The following is a 23,149-nucleotide window of genomic DNA, read 5'->3' as shown; positions in this document are numbered from 1 at the left end:
GTTATTTTATTAAAAATGCTAAAATTTTTATTTTTGAATAAAAAAAAACACTACACTGTATTTTGGGGCATATTTATAAAATTAACCAGAGATCTGATCTCTGGTTAATTTTATAAGCGTTAATTGTTACCGCAAGCTCACGGTAGCAATAACCAGTCACTTGTAATGTTTTTTTAAATATCACGTGCCCGAAAATGGGCAAATTTGCCAGTTTGCGAGCATGTGATAAATAACCAGTGCTCTGCTTGTAATCTAGCCCATATTTGGGGCGTGATTACATATAACACCAAGAACTATAAAATAATGTTTTTAATTTCAAATGTACCTTGGTGTCCTTCACTAAGGTCTGTACTTTGGAAAATGTCCGCCACAGCCTTTATCTGTGCCTATCCCTGGTCATAGCGGTGTTCAAGAATCCTATTTTTTAAGCTTATTTTTGATTTTCTAACATGAAAACTGGGACAGGAACAGGAAAGTAATTATACCACTCCTTCTGTGTAACAATTTATAAAGTGTCTCAATTCATACACCTTTTCATTTTGAACTTAAAAACTTTTGTTTTAGCCATAAACCTGCATGCTACACATTTCCCATATGCGAAGTTACCCAATGTTTTTTGGTTCAAGAGCCAATTTCTTTCTGGGGGTTTAGAGACATATTTAAGGGCCCTTCTTGCTGTCAAACCAGAAAAATTACCTACTTCATTAGATACATTCTCATCATTAAGTATTTTATCCCAATTTTCTTTGAAGTATACTTCTTAGACTATTCCGATGACAGTTATCTTTTGTCATCAATCTTATATTATTTATTTTTCCTTTTTCTTTGGCAAACAGTAAAGAGTCACGTTAACTCTGTCTTGCCTCATTTTTGGCTTGAGACAAAGTTACTTGCTAGGAACCTGTTTTCCATTTGTTTAGCATGTTTATCATATTTTCTCTTAGAAGAGCAATTACGGCGCAGTCGAAGAAACTGCACTTTGGGAATCATTCTTTTTAGGTGGGCTAGGTGATGGATCTAAGCTAGAAGTATACTGTTAGTAGCTGTTGATTTTCGAAAAATTCTGTCACTAAGGTGTCATTCTCAACCTTTATATTAGCATCCAAAAATGCTAAATCTGTTTTGCTGTATTGTAGTGTGAGAACAATGTTTCTGTCATTTTTATTCAGATCTTGAACAAACTCCTTAAGCATGTCTACAGGGCCTTCCCAAAAAAGGATTCATAGGTGGATGTGTTTTTCAAAAAGTATTTTCTGATATACCTCATCCATCTCCCAGGCACCTAAATGTAGACACGTGTAAGTTTGGGCACATGTTGCCCCCATTGCAGTCCCTCTGAGCTTTTTGTATATTTTATTGTCAAAAGAGAAAACATTGTTCTCAAATACAAATCGCAACAGTTTTACAATGAAGTCAGTATGGTCTTTATAAGTTTTTCCTCTTGTGTCTAAAAAATTCTTACAGGTCTCTATGCCCATTTTATGAGGGATAGACAAATATAAGCCCTCTACATCCAAAGAGACGAGCAGAGCATCATGCGGTATTGATAAACCATCAATCTTTCGCAGGAGGTCAGCCGTATCCAGGACATACAAGGGCATGGTACTCAGAAAAGGTTTCATGAACTGGTCTACGAAATTACCCAGATTTTCAGTTAGGCTACCTATCCCGGATATGATGGGCTGACCCGGAGGGTTTAATATATTCTTGTGGATCTTTGGGATACAATAAAAGACCGGCATTATAGGAAAGTCATTAAATAGATATTTAAGTTCAGCACGGTCAATGATGCCATCCAGTTTTGCGTCATTGAGCATCCTGAAAATATTTGACTGTAGGATTGGTATAGGATTTGTTAAAAGGCGTTGATATTGATTTTTATCAAGAAGTTGCGCCTTACTTCAAGGACGTAGCTGTATTCTTCCCACAGGACTACATTGCCACCCTTGTCCACAGATTTTATTACTACGTTTTTGCCATTTATTAGTTCATTTAGGGCCCTTCTTTCAGTCCTCGTAAGATTATCATTTGTAATATTGGTCATCATAAGCTTTTAAAAGTCCTTCTCAACCTGTTTACAAAAAAGGTTCACCGCAGGTACAGTCAAGAGTTGGGGCATAAATTTAGACCTTGGTTTAAAATGGGATACTACCTTAATTTGTGCTGTTTCAGTATCGTCATTTACCACAGCTAAGTCCATACCATTAGATTCTAAAAGGAGCTCTTCATGATCTGTTAAAGCCAATCTATCATCTTTTTTAGTTTTAGATCTTCAACAATGTTTTTACTCCTCCCTTTAAAAATTTGGGACAAGAATAATCCTCTTCCAAAGCAGTGGAGATCTTTTATGAACACAAACTTATCTAAACTGTTTGTAGGAGAGAAAGAAAGGCCCTTTTTCAGAATGTTCATGTGTACCTGATTAAGTTTGAAAGACGATAGGTTAATTACCTACAGGTCATTATCAGGGGGTTCTAGAATCCCCTGCACCCCCGAAATCTCCATGGCCAACCTGTTTGGTCCCCTCTCCTGGCTCTGGCTGTAATCCCTCTGATGTCTCTGACTGGAGGGGTACCGTCTCCCTCCGGAGTTGGTATTCCCTTCTCCCGTATCTCTTCCTGCCCCCTCTCCTCCTTGAGTACCATTCTGACTTCCTTCCTGTCCATTTTTTGAGAGCTGGCCATCCAGTTGCACATCTGAACCATCTTCCATTGTTCTGATGATAAAATGGTTAAAAGAAATAAGGAAAGGATACTACTTAATGATGAGAATGTAGCTAAAGAAGTAAGCAATTTTCCTGGTTTGACAGCAAGAAGGGACCCTAACTTAAGGGGCAAATTAGTTAGGAGTAAATATGTCTCTAAACCCCCAGAAAGAAATTGGCTATTGAACCAAAAAACATTGGGTAAGTTCTCATGTGGGAAATGTGTAGAATGCAAGTTTATGGCTAAAACAAAAGTTTTTTTCAGTTCAAAATGAAAAGGCGTATAAATTGAGACACTTTATAAATTGTAACACAGAAGGAGTGGTATATTTACTTTCCTGTTCCTGTCCCAGATTGTATGTTGGAAAAAACAAAAAGAAGCGTGAAAAACAGGATTCTTGAACACAGTGACGACATAAAATTTAAAGTTCAAACTAGCAGTGTAGCAAGACATTTTGAAGTTTTTCACAATAGTATTCCTGATTGCATGAGATTTGTGGGCATAGACAGAGGCATAACTAATGGTAGAGAAGCAGATAATGACAAGGTTCTTCTTCAAAAGGAGTGTAGATGGATTTATAACCTCTCTACCATTAGCCCAAATAGTATGAATGAAAAATTAGACATGGCCTGTTTTCTAGAGTAATACTATTTCCCTTTATCTGATATTACTACTGTAATTACTACTTGTTATAAGCTCTTTTTAAATATGTATATATCTAGATTGTTTATACTATTGTGGGAGCTGAGTTACACAAACTGGCCCCTTTAAGCTATTCATCTTTCACCTTCAATATGGGCGGAGTAAGCAGCGCTTTAAAAGTTTGCAGCTAGCATTGAAACAAATGAGCTCTGAGGAAGCCCCGTCCCTCTCTGATGATGAGGGGGTGAAACACACATCGGCATTGGATGACCGGTTCATGTGATTGACATGCTGACAAGTTGGCGATGAACGCTGTGGCAGACGCTGGAACATAGGTGAGTTTGCTGAGTGGCAAAGTTATCCTGCTATCTGCGTGTGTATCAGTAGAGGTTGGATCCTTTTCCTTAAAAAGCACATCAGGAGATTTGTGAGTTTCTACGTGGATTTGCAGGCAGTCGCTATGTGCAGGTGAAATCGACAGATGGGTATTTGACTGCTGTGATAACCGCTGTAACTGCATGCTGCTTGGCAATATTAACACTGTTTCTTTGCTGCCTGAATTTTGCCTTTATTTGGTGTAATGCTGCTTTTTGCTCTGGTCAACGACTATCTCTTATTGCCCGGTTTGGGTATTTGGGAACACTGACTAACTGCTTTTGCCTTAAAACCGCTGCCTCAATTGGGACATATACTGACTTTCCTCAACATCACTTGTGGACACTTTGCTTCATACTTTGTCCGAAACTGGTATATGTTCTTAACTTTGAGTTGATTACAACATTATACTTAAAGAGTTCTGTATATTCTACAGTGTGGCCACGCCCCCTGCAGAGTGGTTCATATTGATATGATGCTAACCACATGTTAAGTGGTTATGTACAAACAACTTAGATCCCTTACTACGTTCTCAGCTTAGACCTTGCCTCCTTATATGCTTTGGGGTTCTGAATCCTGAGTGGTTGTAGTTGGCCTGTCCATACCTCACATTTTACTCTCTCTGCCCTGCAGGGGTGTTATTATATTTCTTACTGTGTTATTTAGACATAGGTTAGCTTTGTCATTCCAGGACCGGTATTGTAACTTATTTTGTTAAGGGTGTATCTTTTTTGGTGACATGTTGTTTCCTGGTATTTGTTGCTAGTCTACACTCGATATTTTGTGTCAATAAATTTTGTTTTTTTGAATTATGAGATTGTTATTATTATTTTTAAAAGAGTGCTGAATCCCCTGTCTTTAAAAACAGTGATATTATTTTATACTACTGTCTCCTCCTTTTTGTAATATTTACATTTTGTTTTATGGGTCTGCACCACTTACCTAGTATAGGTTCTAGTACGAGAGCTATATATACGTACTGGATTATACTTATTTGACAACATATCTCATGCTGCTAACTACGTTGTTTCCATCCACTACGTAACTCTTTTGTGATATATATATATAAATGAAACATAACATTTTCTTCTAAGTGAAGAAAAAGACATTTAAAGTTTTTCTATTAAAAAAAAAACCTACATCCACCAATTGGTTTTAAAGGAATATGCTATATGCCAAAGTTTTTGACTGGGAGGGGCTCAAAATGTGCGTATATATGTGTATATATTTGTATGTGAGTATTTATATGTATTTGTTGAGTGTAGTCAATTTCTGTGTTTTGTATATGTTCTGCGAAATTACAAAAGATCTGTGCCACTTGTTTGCATTTCAGTGTGTTTGTTTGAAGGTACATTGATAGCTATAGATATATATTTAAAAAAATAAATATATATATATATATATTTATATATATTTATGTATTTATTTATTTATTTAAAATTAAACATAACATTTTCTTCTAAGTGAAGAACAAAGGTATTTAAAGTATTTCTTAACACACATTCACCTTTACGGCAGTTGGCCCTGCGCACCTTTGGGTCAGCACGAGAGCATAAGCCAGAAAAGGCTTTTGTAGCATGCCCCATAAAAGTCTATGGAAAACAGAGTTAGCGATATCTGACCACCAGTTGTTAGCGCAGTTGAGTCTTTCGCTCGCAAGCAAACTTTTTACTTTTATCTTGTAATATAAGCACAAGAATAAGAGCACTATTGATTTAACTTGTGGTAATATATTTGTGCTCCACTTGAGTTTAATTTATGTCCTTGTTTGGATTTTTGTTTTAATATTTGTTTCTTATTCTTTTGCAGGTCTCGTCCTGTTGTGAAATTGAAGGCCAATATAAAGGTTTTACCTGAGAAAATACCTCTTAGCTCTAATAATATTTTAAGTGCACATTTGTGCTTTAACATAACCCCATTTAACTCCAAAGGTAACAAAAACAGTTATAAGCAATCAAAATGATAATCTAATAGTGGATGAAGAACTGTGCAATATTTACTAAAATAAAACCATAATCTTCTGTGTTATTAATTATAATGACAGATGAGTGAAATAATCAGGTTACCTGGTAAATCCTTTTTAAAGGGACAGTCAACACCAGAATTTTTGTTGTTTTAAAAGATAGATAACCCCTTAATTACCAATGCCCCAGTTTTGCATAACCAACACAGTTATAATTATACAAGTTTTACCTCTGTAATTACCTTGTATCTAAGCCTCAGCAGACTGCCCTCTTATTTCAGTTCTTTTGACAGACTTGCATTTTAGCCAATCAGAGCTGACTCCATGGTAAATTCACGTGCATGAGCTCAATGTTATCTATATGAAACATGTGAACTAATTAATACCCTCTAGTGGTGAAAAATTATCAAAATGCACTTAGATTAGAGGCGGCCTTCAAGGTATAAGAAATTAGCATATGAACCTCCTAGGTTTACCTTTCAACTAAAAATACCAAGAGAACAAAGCAAAATTGGTGATAAAAGTAAATTGGAAAGTTGTTTAAAATTACATGCCCTATTTGAATCATGAAAGTTTTTTTGGGACTTGACTGTCCCTTTAATGATAAAACTAATTTTTTTCTTCTGCAATGTTTCATCCTTTTTTTTTTAGAATGTAATCTGTTAGGCCTAGATTTGGAGTTTGGCGGTAGCCGTGAAAACCAGCGTTAGAGGCTCCTAACGCTGGTTTTAGGCTACCGCCGGTATTTGGAGTCAGTCAAAAAAGGGTCTAACGCTCACTTTTCAGCCGCGACTTTTCCATACCGCAGATCCCCTTACGTCAATTGCGTATCCTATCTTTTCAATGGGATCTTTCTAACTCCGGTATTTAGAGTCGTGGCTGAAGTGAGCGTTAGAATTCTAACGACAAAACTCCAGCCACAGAAAAAAGTCAGTAGTTAAGAGCTTTCTGGGCTAACGCCGGTTCATAAAGCTCTTAACTACTGTGCTCTAAAGTACACTAACACCCATAAACTACCTATGTACCCCTAAACCGAGGTCCCCCCACATCGCCGCCACTCGATTATATGTTTTTAAACCCCTAATCTGCCGACCGCCACCTACGTTATCCTTATGTACCCCTAATCTGCTGCCCCTAACACCGCCGACCCCTATATTATATTTATTAACCCCTAATCTGCCCCCCACAACGTCGCCGCAAGTTACCTACACTTATTAACCCCTAATCTGCCGAGCGGATCTCACCGCTACTATAATAAAGTTATTAACCCCTAATCCGCCTCACTCCCGCCTCAATAACCCTATAATAAATATTATTAACCCCTAATCTGCGCTCCCTAACATCGCCGACACCTAACTTCAATTATTAACCCCTAATCTGCCCACCGAATCTCGCCGCTATTCTAATAAATGGATTAACCCCTAAAGCTAAGTCTAACCCTAACACTAACACCCCCCTAAGTTAAAGATAATTTAAATCTAACGAAATAAATTAACTCTTATTAAATAAATTATTCCTATTTAAAGCTAAATACTTACCTGTAAAATAAATCCTAATATAGCTACAATATAAATTATAATTATATTATAGCTATTTTAGGATTAATATTTATTTTACAGGTAACTTTGTAATTATTTTAACCAGGTACAATAGCTATTAAATAGTTAAGAACTATTTAATAGCTAAAATAGTTAAAATAATTACAAAATTACCTGTAAAATAAATCCTAACCTAAGTTACAATTAAACCTAACACTACACTATCAATAAATTAATTAAATAAAATACCTACAATTACCTACAATTAAACCTAACACTACACTATCAATACATTAATTAAATACAATATCTACAAATAAATACAATTAAATAAACTAACTAAAGTACAAAAAATAAAAAAGAACTAAGTTACAAAAAATAAAAAAATATTTACAAACATAAGAAAAATATTACAACAATTTTAAACTAATTACACCTACTCTAAGCCCCCTAATAAAATAACAAAGCCCCCCAAAATAAAAAATGCCCTACCCTATTCTAAATTACTAAAGTTCAAAGCTCTTTTACCTTACCAGCCCTGAACAGGGCCCTTTGCGGGGCATGCCCCAAAGAATTCAGCTCTTTTGCCTGTAAAAAAAAACATACAATACCCCCCCCAACATTACAACCCACCACCCACATACCCCTAATCTAACCCAAACCTCCCTTAAATAAACCTAACACTAAGCCCCTGAAGATCTTCCTACCTTGTCTTCACCATGCCAGGTATGACCGTCCGTTCCAGGCTCCGATATCTTCATCTAAGCCCAAGCGGGGGCTAGACATCCATCATCCGACGGCTGAAGAAGTCCAGAAGAGGCTCCAAAGTCTTCATCCTATCCGGGAAGAAGAGTAGATCCGGACCGGCAACCATCTTCTTCCAAGCGGCATCTTCTATCTTCATCCGATGAGGACCGGCTCCATCTTGAAGACATCCACCGCGGACCCATCTTCTTCCGACGACGACTTCCCGACGAATGACGGTTCCTTTAAGGGATGTCATCCAAGATGGCGTCCCTCGAATTCCGATTGGCTGATAGGATTCTATCAGCCAATCGGAATTAAGGTAGGAAAATTCTGATTGGCTGATGGAATCAGCCAATCAGATTGAGCTCGCATTCTATTGGCTGATCGGAACATCCAATAGAATGCGAGCTCAATCTGATTGGCTGATTGAATCAGCCAATCGATTGAACTTGATTCTGATTGGCTGATTCCATCAGCCAATCAGAATTTTCCTACCTTAATTCCGATTGGCTGATAGAATCCTATCAGCCAATCGGAATTCAAGGGACGCCATCTTGGATGACGTCCCTTAAAGGAACCGTCATTCGTCGGGAAGTCGTCGTCGGAAGAAGATGGGTCCGCGGTGGAGGTCTTCAAGATGGAGCCGGTCCTCATCGGATGAAGATAGAAGATGCCGCTTGGAAGAAGATGGTTGCCGGTCCAGATCTACTCTTCTTCCCGGATAGGATGAAGACTTTGGAGCCTCTTCTGGACTTCTTCAGCCGTCGGATGATGGATGTCTAGCCCCCGCTTGGGCTTAGATGAAGATATCGGAGCCTGGAACGGACGGTCATACCTGGCATGGTGAAGACAAGGTAGGAAGATCTTCAGGGGCTTGGTGTTAGGTTTATTTAAGGGGGGTTTGGGTTAGATTAGGGGTATGTGGGTGGTGGGTTGTAATGTTGGGGGGGGTATTGTATGTTTTTTTTTACAGGCAAAAGAGCTGAATTCTTTGGGGCATGCCCCGCAAAGGGCCCTGTTCAGGGCTGGTAAGGTAAAAGAGCTTTGAACTTTAGTAATTTAGAATAGGGTAGGGCATTTTTTATTTTGGGGGGCTTTGTTATTTTAGTAGGGAGCTTCTTTTTTATTTTTTATTTTTTGTACTTTAGTTAGTTTATTTAATTGTATTTATTTGTAGATATTGTATTTAATTAATGTATTGATAGTGTAGTGTTAGGTTTAATTGTAACTTAGGTTAGGATTTATTTTACAGGTAATTTTGTAATTATTTTAACTATTTTAGCTATTAAATAGTTCTTAACTATTTAATAGCTATTGTACCTGGTTAAAATAAAAATTAATCCTAAAATAGCTATAATATAATTATACTTTATATTGTAGCTATATTAGGATTTATTTTACAGGTAAGTATTTAGCTTTAAATAGGAATAATTTATTTAATAAGAGTTAATTAATTTCGTTAGATTTAAATTATATTTAAGTTAGGGGGGTGTTAGTGTTAGGGTTAGACTTAGCTTTAGGGGTTAATACATTTATTAGAATAGCGGTGAGCTCCAGTCGGCAGATTAGGGGTTAATGTTTGAAGTTAGGTGTCGGCGATGTTAGGGAGGGCAGATTAGGGGTTAATACTATTTATTATAGGGTTAGTGAGGCGGATTAGGGGTTAATATCTTTATTATAATAGCGGTGCGGTCCGGTCAGAAGATTAGGGGTTAATAAGTGTAGGCAGGTGGAGGCGACGTTGTGGGGGGCAGATTAGGGGTTAATAAATATAATATAGGGGTCGGCGGTGTTAGGGGCAGCAGATTAGGGGTACATAGGGATAATGTAAGTAGCGGCGGTTTATGGAGCGGCAGATTAGGGGTTAAAAATAATATGCAGGGGTCAGCGATAGCGGGGGCGGCAGAATTGGGGTTAGTAAGTGTAAGGTTAGGGGTGTTTAGACTCGGGGTACATGTTAGAGTGTTAGGTGCAGACGTAGGAAGTGTTTCCCCATAGCAAACAATGGGGCTGCGTTAGGAGCTGAACGCGGCTTTTTTTGCAGGTGTTAGGTTTTTTTTCAGCTCAAACAGCCCCATTGTTTCCTATGGGGGAATCGTGTACGAGCACGTTTTTGAGGCTTGCCGCGTCCGTAAGCAACTCTGGTATCGAGAGTTGAAGTTGCGTTAAATATGCTCTACGCTCCTTTTTTGGAGCCTAACGCAGCCATTCTGTGGACTCTCAATACCAGAGTTATTTTAAAGGTGCGGCCAGAAAAAAGCCAGCGTTAGCTACGTGGGTCTTTACCGACAAAACTCTAAATCTAGCCGTGAGATTTTAGTAAAGTAATGTGCAATGTGTTCAAATGCCAGTTGTTCAATTAGACTAATAAAAGATGGATTGAGTAGTTTAAAAGTAAAGAAGGTGTAAAAAAAAGCAAGAAGACAAAAAGTAAACGAAAAGGAGAAAGTTGATTGGGTGAAATAAAGTCACATTCATTTTAGTTCCAGTGAAGATGGATAATCGATTTGGAAAATGGAGGTCTGAGTTAAAGGGCCACTAAACACAGTAGGAAAGCATTATCAATAAATGTCTAATAAAAAAAACAACACACAATCGCTTATTTCACGAGTAGTAGATTTTTTTTCTGACAAATCTCAGTTAGTTTTATTTTCATTCCAACTGCTTCATGTGACAGCCATCAGCCAATCACAAAATGGATATACGTTTTTTTATGTGAATTATTGCACATGTAGTAGGAGCTGGTGCCTCAGAAAGAGTGCATATATAAACAAAGATTGGGCATATTTAGATAATGGGTGTCACTTGGAAACTTGTTTAAAATTGTGTGCTCTATATGAGTCATGAAAGTTTAATTTTAGTGGTCCTTTAACATTTCTGTCTATGGAACTTTCACACCCTTATGATATATTCTTTAATGTTTTTCTTTCCCAGGTATCCTTAGGTAACTGGGATAGTCATGTGTTTCATTTAGCACCTTTGCCATCAAAATCCTTGTGTTAAGTACTAGATATCGTACTGTTGGGTTTATATTATTTGTTATTTCTTCTTGGTAAAATCTAGATTTCCAAGATAAATTTTATATATATATTTATAACATATGTTTTTTGCAGGATGTTAACTGATCAGAAAACGTAGCTAAAAAATTCACAGATATTTGCCTAAGTAAATCTTAAGTACTGGCAGCTGCCTGCCAGTACCCACTTTATAGTTTGTTTGTTTTTTGTATTTTTATTATTTATTTATATTATATAGGGGTCTCCCCCTCCCCACGATCATTAAGTAGGGGTCCCCACCCTGATTCACCTTTTTTTCTGTAGCGAAGCGCTCCTTCCTCCTTCTCCCTTCCAAACTAATTATTTGTAGGTAGGGTGCTGCTCCTCACACTCCCTGCACCACTGTGCTGCCCACCCGCCTCCCTCCATCTCTCCCAAACATCCCACCGGCACAAAAGGATGTTCGTTACAGACAGTGACATAAAACCTATCACTGTCTGTAACAATCAGGCATCTGCCTTTATATGGAACTGGAACACAGAGCATTCTCAGGTTCCATATGCAGACAGATGCCTGCAGTCTATGGATAGCAGCTCTCGGCTGTAATTTTACAGCCAAGGCTGCTGTAGTATACTAAAGCTAGGATGTATATATACATTTTGCGGTACAATGGACTTCGTACCGCATGACGCATATACATCATTTTGGGTTAAGGGGTTAAAGTGATGGTAAACTTTCCCTTTTGTATAAACAGATCTGGAAAGTTAGCAATATTTTAGATGGTTAGATGGAGTTAAATTCAGCAGTTGTAATGAAGATACGCTATAACTTACCTTTTATAGGAGCAAAAATTCAAATACCCCGTGCTCCGACTACCAACTTCAAAAATATATATTTTTGTGACCTAATGGTTTGAACTGTTCTCCAATCGGCACTCTAGCCCTACGGTACTCACACACATTTTTTTTTTTTTTGTAGCTAGAGCGCTGATTGGAGAACAAAAAAAAGAAAAAGGCTTTTGAAGTGGAGTATTTGAATTTCAAGCAATATTAATAAGTAGGTTATAATCTTAATTACAACTATTGAATCAAAGTCCATCTAAAATGTTGCTAACATTCTGGATCTGTTTATACAAAGGGGAGAGTTTACCATCACTTTAAAGGGACACTATACTATAAAATCCCTGTTCATGTGTTTCTAGCTATACTTTTTTTGCTCAAATATATTAAATTGTTATTGCCTTTATGTTGTCATTTTAAATAGCTGTATTTACCTTTTTAAACTGCACCAATTCTGCAATATTGGTTATAGGAAAGCTATGTAAGCATGAGGCAGAAAAAAACAGGGTGTTCCTGTAGAATCTTTTAAGATATTGATCTTTTTAACTTTTTAATGTAATTATTTTCTTCATAAATCCACAGCTGCATTCATTATTTTTGGGATTTCAGAACCTGGCCACCAGGAGGAGGCAAAGACACCCCAACCAAAGGCTTAAATACCCCTCCCACTTCCCTCACCCCCCAGTCATTCTTTGCCTTTCATCCCAGGAGGTTGTCAGAGAAGTGTCAGAAGTTTTTCAATAGTCTCTTATGGAGGGTAGTACTCTTTGGCATGGGACTGGAGTTTTAAGTAGTCCTGTCAGCCTCTCAGTGAGAGCATGGATGAAAGTTAGAGTCCAGAGATGCAGGGAGAGTCTGTCTGCGAAACCATCCCGACTCATATTAACAGCTCCACAAGCAATCATCGTTGATGAGTTTTGCTGCCTGCTTTCTTCTCTCAAGTCCATGGCAGAGGTGACGCTACTATCTGTCACACTTAAAGGGCTGTGTTCCTGTTCCATGGCGTAGATTCCGGTAAGATTGTTTCATTTTCTTTCTTTATGATTGCCTGGTATAACAAATGTTTTCCCGAGAGGCTACCACCTTGCGGGACTATCTATAACTCAGGGTCTCAATGAGGCTTATTTTGTATCTTGGAATCAAGGGTTAATATCTCCTGTGGGGGGTTATTGAACAGGGGGGGGGGATTAATCATGTTTGTTATGTGTTCGACCTGCTTAAGTGTGGTGTTACTTAGGCTCTTGGCTAGGAACATAACGGCCTTTTGAAGTGATGCAACCTTTATGGTTGAGCGCGCTTTTTCTGGACCACACAGTGCACCTGGTGACCGGGTGTGGTCACGTTTTGACTATCCATTTCTGCATTCCTGACCGTATGGTGACGGAACATTTCTGGTCCGCTGGTGTTGGGTCCTAGGAGGTGGTGAGTGCCCCAACCATTGTGGATGTCAGGTGCCATTTACTTTTCTTATTTGGTCCGTTTTTTGTATTCAACATCCCAGTTATGGAGGATTCTGATAATGGGGAGAGGAACGTGTCTGATTTAGAGTCTATTTCTCGTGAGGAATAAGAATTGGTCCGGGTGATACATGCCCTTTAGTTATGTTCAGAATGCTGTTTTAGAGTGCTCAATTCATCAGGATTGGGGAATTGAGGAGCCGCTGAGCCATCCATCTCTGGGGGTTCCGTCCCCTGAGTGGCGAGTTCCCTACCACCAACTCTTACTACACATGCAGGTAACCCAGATTTTGCTTATCCTTCTCTGGAAGGTGGCTTTTTCCTCCCGGACGTTATGGCACGTTTTTGCATGTCCATTATTATGACGCTGGCGCATCTGCAGCTACCAGAAGTGTGCTTACGATATTGTATGTGTTCCGTTGACCGGGGCTCTTCAGATATGGGATGACCTGCTCAGCTATCGGGGGGGGGAACGACTGTCCCTGAGGCTTCAGGGGGTCAACCTTCAGGGTCGGGGGTCATCTTCTGCTCTGGCGAGTGTATACTGTGCCTTTCGTGTCCTTTTGAGACACATTCTGGCGATGTTGGAGAATCCCATCCTTAACGGATACGGTAATTCTCAGTCTTCTACTTCGAACGGCTTGCAGAATTAGCTATATGAGGATCTTATAGCCTTGTTTATTGAGTATCTTTTCTAGTCCTGAGCTGGAAGAACATGATCCTGGTCCTGCGGGTGTGTCTGTTCTTCTTGGGCGAAAACCTAAGAGTTGCCTTAGCTTTTATTTTATCCGGTTAGGATGATTTTTTTTTATTTTATCTTATGTTTATGTATTTTCCTCGGGAATTTTTTCTTGAATCGATAATCGTGATTTTTGATTGTACAGTTTACTTCTACGGAAGTTTGTTTGATGTGAGGACATGTTATTCATGTTTCAAAATGTTAGTCCTATGTTATTCCCCATCCCTAGGTATGACTGTTTGTGGCCTTGACAGTATCGACCCTGAGTTTCAGGCTGGTCCTGATTGGGTTCGGACCCTTCTGTCTTGCGGCCCATTTCAGACACGTGGCGCCTGTTATTCCTGGCTGGTCCGGTTGAGGCACCGAGTGTTCACATTTTTATTTGTCTTATTCAGCTAAGCATTCTGTGAGGGCCTGAGGGTCCCTGAGGTGTGTGGGATTGGTTCAGTCTTTGTTAGCCCCTCTAGCTGGTCGACTGGAACTCTATGAAGTTCTGCTGAGACACACTCTGTTTTCTGTTATTTTGTCGGAAAGAGGAGTGTTTCCTTCCCTGCATGGGTTGGGAAGTGGAGGACTCTGGGCCTCCTTGCCGCTGGCCCTGACAGTTATGCCTTTCAGGGGCTCCTTGGTATTGTCCTTTTTGGACTTGTTCCTTTTGAGGTTCTCTTCCCTCGGGTCGAGATTTCTGGACCTTTATGGGGAGGGCCATGTGGTTTTTCCTATCAGGGACTTTAGGCTATGTTGTCTCCTTCTCTGATCTTCGCTTGGGGTTTTAGTTCTACCGGGGTTTTGGATGCTCTGCATTCTTTTTCCTTGGGTGTGGTCCTCCGGGTGCATACTCTGAGGAGATATGGAGACTTGCCTTTGTTCTACTCGCTATTCGAGTGACTTTGCTCCACGATGTTCTACCTTGGTCTCTAGAAGTTTTGGCACGCCTCTGTCGTGCTCCAGCTCCTTTTTGGAGTGTTTGGACTCTTATAGGGGGTGTTCTCTTCCTTTTAAGTTGAGATTGGTGAGTGAATCTTGTTCCCGATTTTTCAGACAGGGTATTCGTGTTCCCTGGGGTGTTGTTTGTTTTAAACAATTCTGGGGTTCAGGCCTATAGTTTTGTTTGGGATCTTTTTGGAAGTACGGAAGCTTATGATCCTGTGGCTGGTCACTTTTTCCAAGGGAACATAGGTTGTGGCCTAATTAATGGCTAGTTAAGCCTGCTAGCAGCTTGACAACGTTCTGGGCACTCTTGGATGCGCTACTTATGGCTTGCCTTGTCCTTTGAACAATGTATATTCCCCTTCGTGGGGAGTTATCTCTGTGTTCTTCGGGACATTTGGATGTTTTTCATTTGGCTTTTGTTCAGACTTGGCTCATGCCTTGTGAGCATGTGCACTGTTCTTATATGTGCCCTTCCTTTTGGAGGGTTTGTTTGGTCCTTCTTATGAAGGAGGGTTGTTGTCCTGTCTTGTGTGCAGGAGGTTGGAACAGGTATTTTTATCCTGTAAGGGTGAGCAGATTGCTTCCTTGGCTTGTGCTGTTCTTTCTGTGGAGATTGAAATCTTCATGTTGAGACTGTCAGTTATGATGGGTTCTCATAGGAATCTTCTGCATTTGCAATGTTCACCTCCTATGGGTTATCTTTGGCAGTACCTATTTGAGGGAGCTCTTGGGTTAGCACCCAAGTTCTGTGGGGTGACAAGTTCACCCCGCTCCGTACTTCCCTAGGGGTTGGTGTTTGGGGTCCTTTATGTTCCCCTTTTTTTCAGACCTGCCTGTCATTTGGGCTGGTCCAGTGTGGAGCAGGATATGAGATATGTGGTCGTCCTTGGGCCTTTTAAGGTTCGGTGAGCCTTCTTGAGGTTTTGTGCTTTCTCTATGTTCAAGATATTTGAGAAGGACTGATGGCTTTTGGATAGCCTGTGATGTGCCCACTGTTTAGTGGATGTTTAGCAGTCTGGCAATTAGGATATGATATATCTTTTCAACTTATCTTACTAGCTGGCAAGTATTCTTTTTCAGAGTCATCCTTGTATGACTGTAGCGTGTGGGTTGACTTAGGTGTTCACTTATCTGGGCTTGCTGCACGTGTTCGATCTGTGAATATTTCGATATTCTGAGTTATCTGTGACTTGAGGACTCTGTCTTCAATTGTCTTTTAAGATGCGGTTGTATTTAGGAGAAGTTTTCTTCTCGGTTTCTGTTCCCGGTCTTAACCTTGTGGTTTCTGTGTATTCCGGGGTCTGACCTGCTATTTTGGTCTAGTGGTGAGCTTAGCGGCTTCACTACCTGAAGGCTGAGAGTTTGCATACCCACTGTGGGTGCTGTGTTTTCTCGTTGCCTGCCTGTTTCTCAAGACCACTTCGGGTCTCTGTGAGCTTGGCTTGGTTCTCGGGGTTCCTTTTTTCATTTGGAACTGGTTGCACTTCATTTGGGGTTCCTTTGGGGATCCTTGATTTTTTCTTTCACGTTTTCTCCTTTTTTTGGGAGTTTTTGGTGCATGATCCCTTTCTCTAGTAAGGGGTGGGATGTTGGGGACTGACTGTTGGGCAGCGGTGTCTCCTGGAGGCGGGTTGACTCCGTCGAATCGATTCTGAGGTCTCTAGCAAGGTCTTAGCAAGGTCTTATGGACTATCTGTGGGTCAGTGTCCTTGGGGCCTTTTCCTTTTTCTAAGCTTTATCGGCAAAGCAGGTTTTTTTGGGTAGGGTTTGTAGACCTGGTGCCTTTAGAATGGGCCGCCTTTTGTACCCTCCCATTTTGCATTCAGTGTCCTCTATAGTTTGGGTATTGTTTTCCCAAAAGTAATGAATGCAGCTGTGGACTCTTTCCATTTATGAAGAAAAACATAAATTATGCTTACCTGATAATTTTCTTTAGTTCAGATGGAAAGAGTCCACAGCTCCCACCTCGTGTTTTTTTGTGTGGCATCTGTTATTTTTATTCTTCTGGCACCCTTTCACACTGATATTTCTTCTATTGTTCCTTGTTCCTCGGCCGAATGACTGGGGGATGAGGGAAGTGGGAGGGGTTTTTAAGACTTTGGTTCGGGTGTCTTTGCCTCCTCCTGGTGCCCAGGTTCTGAATTCCCAAAAGTAATGAATGCAGATGTGAACTCTTTCCATCTGAAGAAAAGAAAATTATCAGGTAAGCATAATTTACGTTTTTATAGGACTATTAAAGGTGTATTTCAATAGGCTAAGTAACAAATACTGTAAGCTGTATCGAAACATTAAGGGACATTGAACCTATATTTTTTCTTTTGTGATTCAGATAGAGCATGCAATTTTAAGCAACTTTCTAATTTAATCCTATTATCACATTTTCTTCATTGTCTAGGTATATTGGTTTATTTGAAAAGCAAGAATGTAAGTTTAGATGCCGGCCCATTTTTAGTGAACAACCTAGGTTGTCCTTGCTGATTGGACAGCACCAATAAACAAGTGCTGTCCATCGTTCTGAACCCAAAAATTGCTGGCTCCTTAGCTTAGATGCCTTCTTTTTCAAATAAAGATAGCAAGAGAACAAAGAAAAATTGATAATAGAAGTAAATTAGAAAGTTGCCTAAAATTGCATGCTCTATCTGATTCATAAAAGAAAAAATGTGGGTTTAGTGTCCCTTTAGGAACTACTGAGAAACTGTCCAGTAATAAAGTAGTAAATCTCAAAATATCTTAACCTTTCAAATGCATTTTACTATATTTATTTTTCATGCTATCTTTTATGTATAAATAGGGAAAGTTGGTGCAGTCATTCACACATTATAATTACGTGAAATATTTGGTCACTAAGGGCATAATTTTTGTCGCCCCCTATTTTTTTTTGGAGCAACTATGAAAACATATACCTATCAATGCAGTGGAAACGATAAATTCAATATAAATTATTTACAAACCCATCCTTTTTCTCTGCTTGCAGAATTTAAGAAATCTTCTATTCATTACAAACTGGAATTGGATATTCATATGGATGAGAAACGCATTGCTTTTGAGAAAGACAATTCTGGTGAAGGAAAATTGTTTCCCATTAATGGAAATTGTACAGATCATAAGTTAATTGTACTGGTAAATATTTACTATATATAAATATCATGCATATGAAAGAGATCTGGTTAAACATGTTAAAATTGCTGTTTTTAGTAAATGAAAAAAGTTATACTTGTTTAGTTTTTTAATTTGAAACCCACAGGAAGTGCACAATTGGTTTGTGGGAAAGAAGCTTACTGGCTGATTAGAAACCCTAAAGTTGCTCAATTTTTTTGATTTCAGATTTTTTTTTTTTAATGACTGTGTAATGGCATAAAATATCAAAAAACATTTGTAAAGCTATATGCAAATATAAAGTTAGGTCTATCTTCGTTTGAACTATAATTGTATGTAGACTATTTATTTAACTATTATTTGGTTGGATAGTGCACATCCTCATTGCCCAAGCCCCAGTACAGTGATAATTTCAACCTCCTCCTTTCTCAAATTAGTCCCTCAACAAAGAATAAGTCACAAGGACCAGTTATGAACATGCCCCACTAAAATGTAACTCTTACCTTACTATTTATAAGGTATTAGTAATATATATAGTAAAGCATTTTATCATTTTTGAAAAATCTATACATAATTTAGTGCATCAATAAGCATATGTCTCAGAATACAGACCCACATTTTCGATCAGTTATTATTCTCCTGTGTAATCCCCAGAGAGGAAACCCACCTTAGTTGCAAAAATACTATTTTAACCATCTTATTTATGGAATCACAGAGTATTACCATTTTACATGAATTGGTTATTTTTTATTGTGGGTTCCACTCAATGTTATCATTCCCACTCTTGTTGAAAAAATGCCATTCTAATCTCCAAACAGTATTCCCATATTATTATTGTGGGATCCACTCAATGTTATCAATCCCATTCTTGTTGAAAAAATCCTATTCTAATCTCCAAACAGTATTCCCATATTATAACTATCGGTTAAAAAAAAAAAAAAAAAAAAAAAAAAAAAAAGCCACATTTTTGGTGATTCTATATTTTTTTTAAATTTTGCATTTTTATCTTTTTGAAATAAGTGACAGCTGGTTTTGTTTATGTTATGAACATCACGTCACAACCGGAAACCCTGTGATGTCATTTCCGGTTCCTGTTGTTTAGTTTGTTTGGCGTGTGTCAGGGTTTTTTCACTCCTTTGTTTGCCATGTGCTGCTGGCAGCCATTTTACTCACCTGTCTTGCTGACTCTGGTGCATACTGTGTGATGCTGCTCATTTCCTGCACATCCTTTTATGGCCAGACTGGTGTTCATCATCAGTGTGAGACAGGATGCAGTCTCAGAATTCTGATGTCATCACTTATTATTTAAAGGGCCTATGTTCAGTATGCTTTGCCCTTGCATTGTCTCAGATCTGTTTGTGAGAGCTCCTGTGTATTACCTGGCTGTCTGACGTCCCTCCTGGTTCCTGATCCCTGGCTTATTCCTGACTGCTGTTCTCCTTGTTCCTGATTTCGGCTCGTCTGACTATTCGCTTTGGCTCCTGACTCAGCTTGTCTGACTTAGCGCTGCGGAATCTGTTGGCGCTCTACAAATAACCGTTAATAATAATAATACCAGCTCTGGTTTTGATTCCTGGCTTGATATTTGTTTCGTGGACTTTTTTTTTGCTATTAATAAAGGTTTGATTATTTTTGCACTTCTCGTCTCAGTCTGATTCCTGGCACCCTGACAGCATGGTTGTGTTGTTGGGATTTCCTCTATTTAAGGTGGGTTGTTAGTAGTTTGTTTATACCTTTTGTTGTGCCTTGACAAAGGTCCAATTCCAGGACCCAAACGTTGGACTGTTATGGTTCAATGTTATGACCGAAACGTCGGACTGTTATGGTGGTGGATTAAAGCGTTGAATTGGATAAACTACCGAGTGCAATGTATTTTGTTTAATGCAATTTTAAATGTATTTTGTTTAATGTAATTTTAATTTAGAGTCCTTAGCCATTAAGTAGATGAAAGCATGATAAACATATTTATGCAATATTCATATTTAATAAAGATTTTAACTATGTATTTACTGTAAATATTTCAGATCTGTTAATGTGAATATGCTATGTTGTTTGTGCGATGGGTGTTTTTCAAAAAAAAAAATTTCTCCATTGACTTCTATGGGGGAATACATGCAGATTTTAAAACCTATTCTATGAGCCCTTCTAACACACTGGAATGGGTCTTTTTGGAGGCTCATTTTCTATTACTATCAATAGTAAGAACAGTGTTTAATGACTTTTTAAAACGTGTACTTTTGCCTCTTTACAGCCATGCAACTATGACTGCTTCAATAGTGTGATAATTAGGATTTCTTATAAGCTAATCTCAGACTTGAAGAGGGATCTTCCTGCACCAATTCTGGATATCTATAAAGATGATCACACAGATGTTGAGGTATGAATATAGAAGCTCATATAGACAGAAATACTATTTGAGTATGAATGATACATTGCCACCATAGTGATGTTTGTATTTTTAGAAGGCTGGACAACATGCACATTCTAAAAATGCAATAGAACTCTTGGCATTACATGATGAGATGTTTGTGCAGGAACGCACATCCTTTGCTGGGATTAGAGTAAGAGAAAGGTTTTAGAGAAGGGGTGCCCAGACTTCTAACATCATTTTTCTTAATTCTTTTGGTATCTTTTGTTGAAAAGCATGGATGTACTGTATGTTTAGGAGCCGGACCATTTATAGAGCACTTTATGGCATCAGTTTTTCAAGAATGTTATCCATTTGCAAGAGCACCAGATGGCAGCACTATGCCCTGCACTGTCCTGCTCCAGATGCCAACCTAGGTATCTCTTTAACACAGAATATTATTGCAACAAAGCAAATTTGATAATAGAAGTAATTTGGAAACTTTTTGAAAATCGTATGCTCTGTCTGAATGACAAAATAATATTTTTTGGGTTTAATATCCCTTTAAGATAAGGAGGCCTCCATGTATAGAGAGATGGATAAGATTAGGAGGTTTGATGTTTCTGCCAGTTCAGTCTGATTATATGGACATGTTTTTGAGAACAATGGATTGAAGCTTTAAAGGGACACCAAACCCAAAATGTTTCTTTTATGATTCAGATAGAGAATACAATTTTAAACAACTTTCAAATTTACTTCTATTATCTAATTTGCTTCATTCTTTAGATATCCTTTGTTGAAGAAATAACAATGCACATGGGTGTGTCAATCACACGAGACATCTATGTGCAGCCACCAATCAGCAACTACTGAGCCTATCTAGATATGCTTTTCGGCAAAGGATATCACGTGAATGCAGTAAATTAGATAATAGAAGTAAATTAGAAAGTTGTTTAAAATTGCATGCTCTTTCTAAATCAGGAAAGAAAAAATGTGGGTTTTATGTCCCTTTAATTAGCAAAAAAGATATATCATATACAAAAATAAACCTAAAGGAACTGATTTTCCATACATTTGATACAATTTACTTACTATAAAAAGTCAATAGGAACACATTAAGGGGAAAGCAATTTTACAGTACAATATTCATTTAATGGGAAAACACGCAAGAATAATTTATTCTCCTTTCTAGTTCTGGCATCTAAATATACTGGGACAGATACACAAGAGATTCCAAATGCTTTTGAATGTGGCAACCCTATGTTATGCTTGCTGAAGATGATAAAAACTAAAAAGTACTAATAAAAGTGTCATTAAACGATTCACAAATGTAAGAGTTGATGCCAAAAATAATATAGCTGAAACAATCTGCAATTGTTATATCCTGTGTTCTGATTCTAACACTGAGGTCCCATATTAACAATTACAGAGCTAAATAAATAAAATCATTATTTTTCAATTCAGATTATAGAAGTAGAATCAATATTGTAAAGATGGGTTGATAAGTAGAACTAGACTAACAACTGTATCCTTGAAAACATGTGACTTCTATACTGAATTGTTACATCTTTTCATTTTGTTTAAAGGGACAGTCTACTCCACAATTTGTATTGTTTAAAAGCTAGATAATCCCTTTATTACCCATTCCCCAATTTTACATAAGGAGAGGTCTGGGGGTGGTGTGAGTGCTAACTATGTGGTATGTGCTTAAATTCCTGTGTAGTCTAGTAAATCTCCAAACACAGACTAATGATAAAGAAATAGAAGATGGTGGGATAAGCGCTCTAAGCGGAGCTAACCAATAAAATATATGGCAAAACGATATAATAATAGATATAAAAGTGATATAATGAGTAATCCCAAAAAGAGGTTCAATTAAAAAAATTCCAAAATAAAGGCTTAGATGGAATAGATATAAAAGATAAATTTAATTGGAGGTATATATCAGCAGTATGTAAATACCAGTATAGACAATGAATTTAAACAGTTATAACATATATATATATATATATATATATATATATATATATATATATATATACACATATATACAGTATATATACAATGCCGGCATCAGTTTAAGAAATGATAAAAATAGCTAGACAAACAATTCGTCTAGAACAGTTAGTTTTTAAAAAAAAAAGCAATGTCAAAGTAAAAATATCAAAATAGTGGTAACTCAATGTAGATCTCAAACAGTAGGCAGCTAATTGGTAACACAATGTTTCAACCTAACTAAACATAAAAGTCCAAATAAGGACAGTAATACTATCGAGTTTTTAAGATTCATTTTTATCATTTCTTAGACTGATGCCGGCATCGTATATATATATATGTTATTAACTGTTTAAATTCATTGTCTATACTGGTATTTACATACTGCTGATATATACCTCCAATTAAATTTATCTTTTATATCTATTCAATCTAAGCCTTTATTTTGGAATATTTTTAATTGAACCTCTTTTTGGGATTACTCATTATATCAATTTTATATCTATTATTATATCGTTTTGCCATATATTTTATTGGTTAGCTCCGCTTAGAGCGCTTATCCCACCATTTTCCAGTTTTACATAACCAACACTGTTATGTTAATATACATTTTACCTCTGTGATTACCTTATATCTAAGCCTCTGCAGACTGCCCCCTTATTTTAGTTCTTTTGACAGACTTGCATTTTAGCCAATCTGTGCTGACTCTGAGGAAACTCCACGTATGAGAGCACAATGTTATCTAACGCCTAGCTATAAAAAACTGTCAAAATGCCC

General features: G+C 37.9%; 1 protein-coding gene across 1 annotated transcript in view; it reads left to right on the top strand.

Annotated features, from left to right (window-relative positions):
• The window catches only part of ITGAE (integrin subunit alpha E), a 258,148-nt gene that overhangs the window by 148,637 nt on the left and 86,362 nt on the right, over positions 1–23,149 (top strand). Inside the window, exons 12-14 of the mRNA XM_053705219.1 lie at positions 5,532–5,653; positions 17,909–18,054; positions 20,282–20,407. Coding sequence (XP_053561194.1) covers positions 5,532–5,653; positions 17,909–18,054; positions 20,282–20,407 — 394 coding nt within the window. The remainder of the gene's footprint in view (positions 1–5,531; positions 5,654–17,908; positions 18,055–20,281; positions 20,408–23,149) is intronic.

This window comes from Bombina bombina, chromosome 3 (assembly GCF_027579735.1).
Source record: "Bombina bombina isolate aBomBom1 chromosome 3, aBomBom1.pri, whole genome shotgun sequence".
Lineage (NCBI taxonomy): Eukaryota > Metazoa > Chordata > Amphibia > Anura > Bombinatoridae > Bombina > Bombina bombina.
This window is presented reverse-complemented; position numbering and strand designations above follow the sequence as displayed.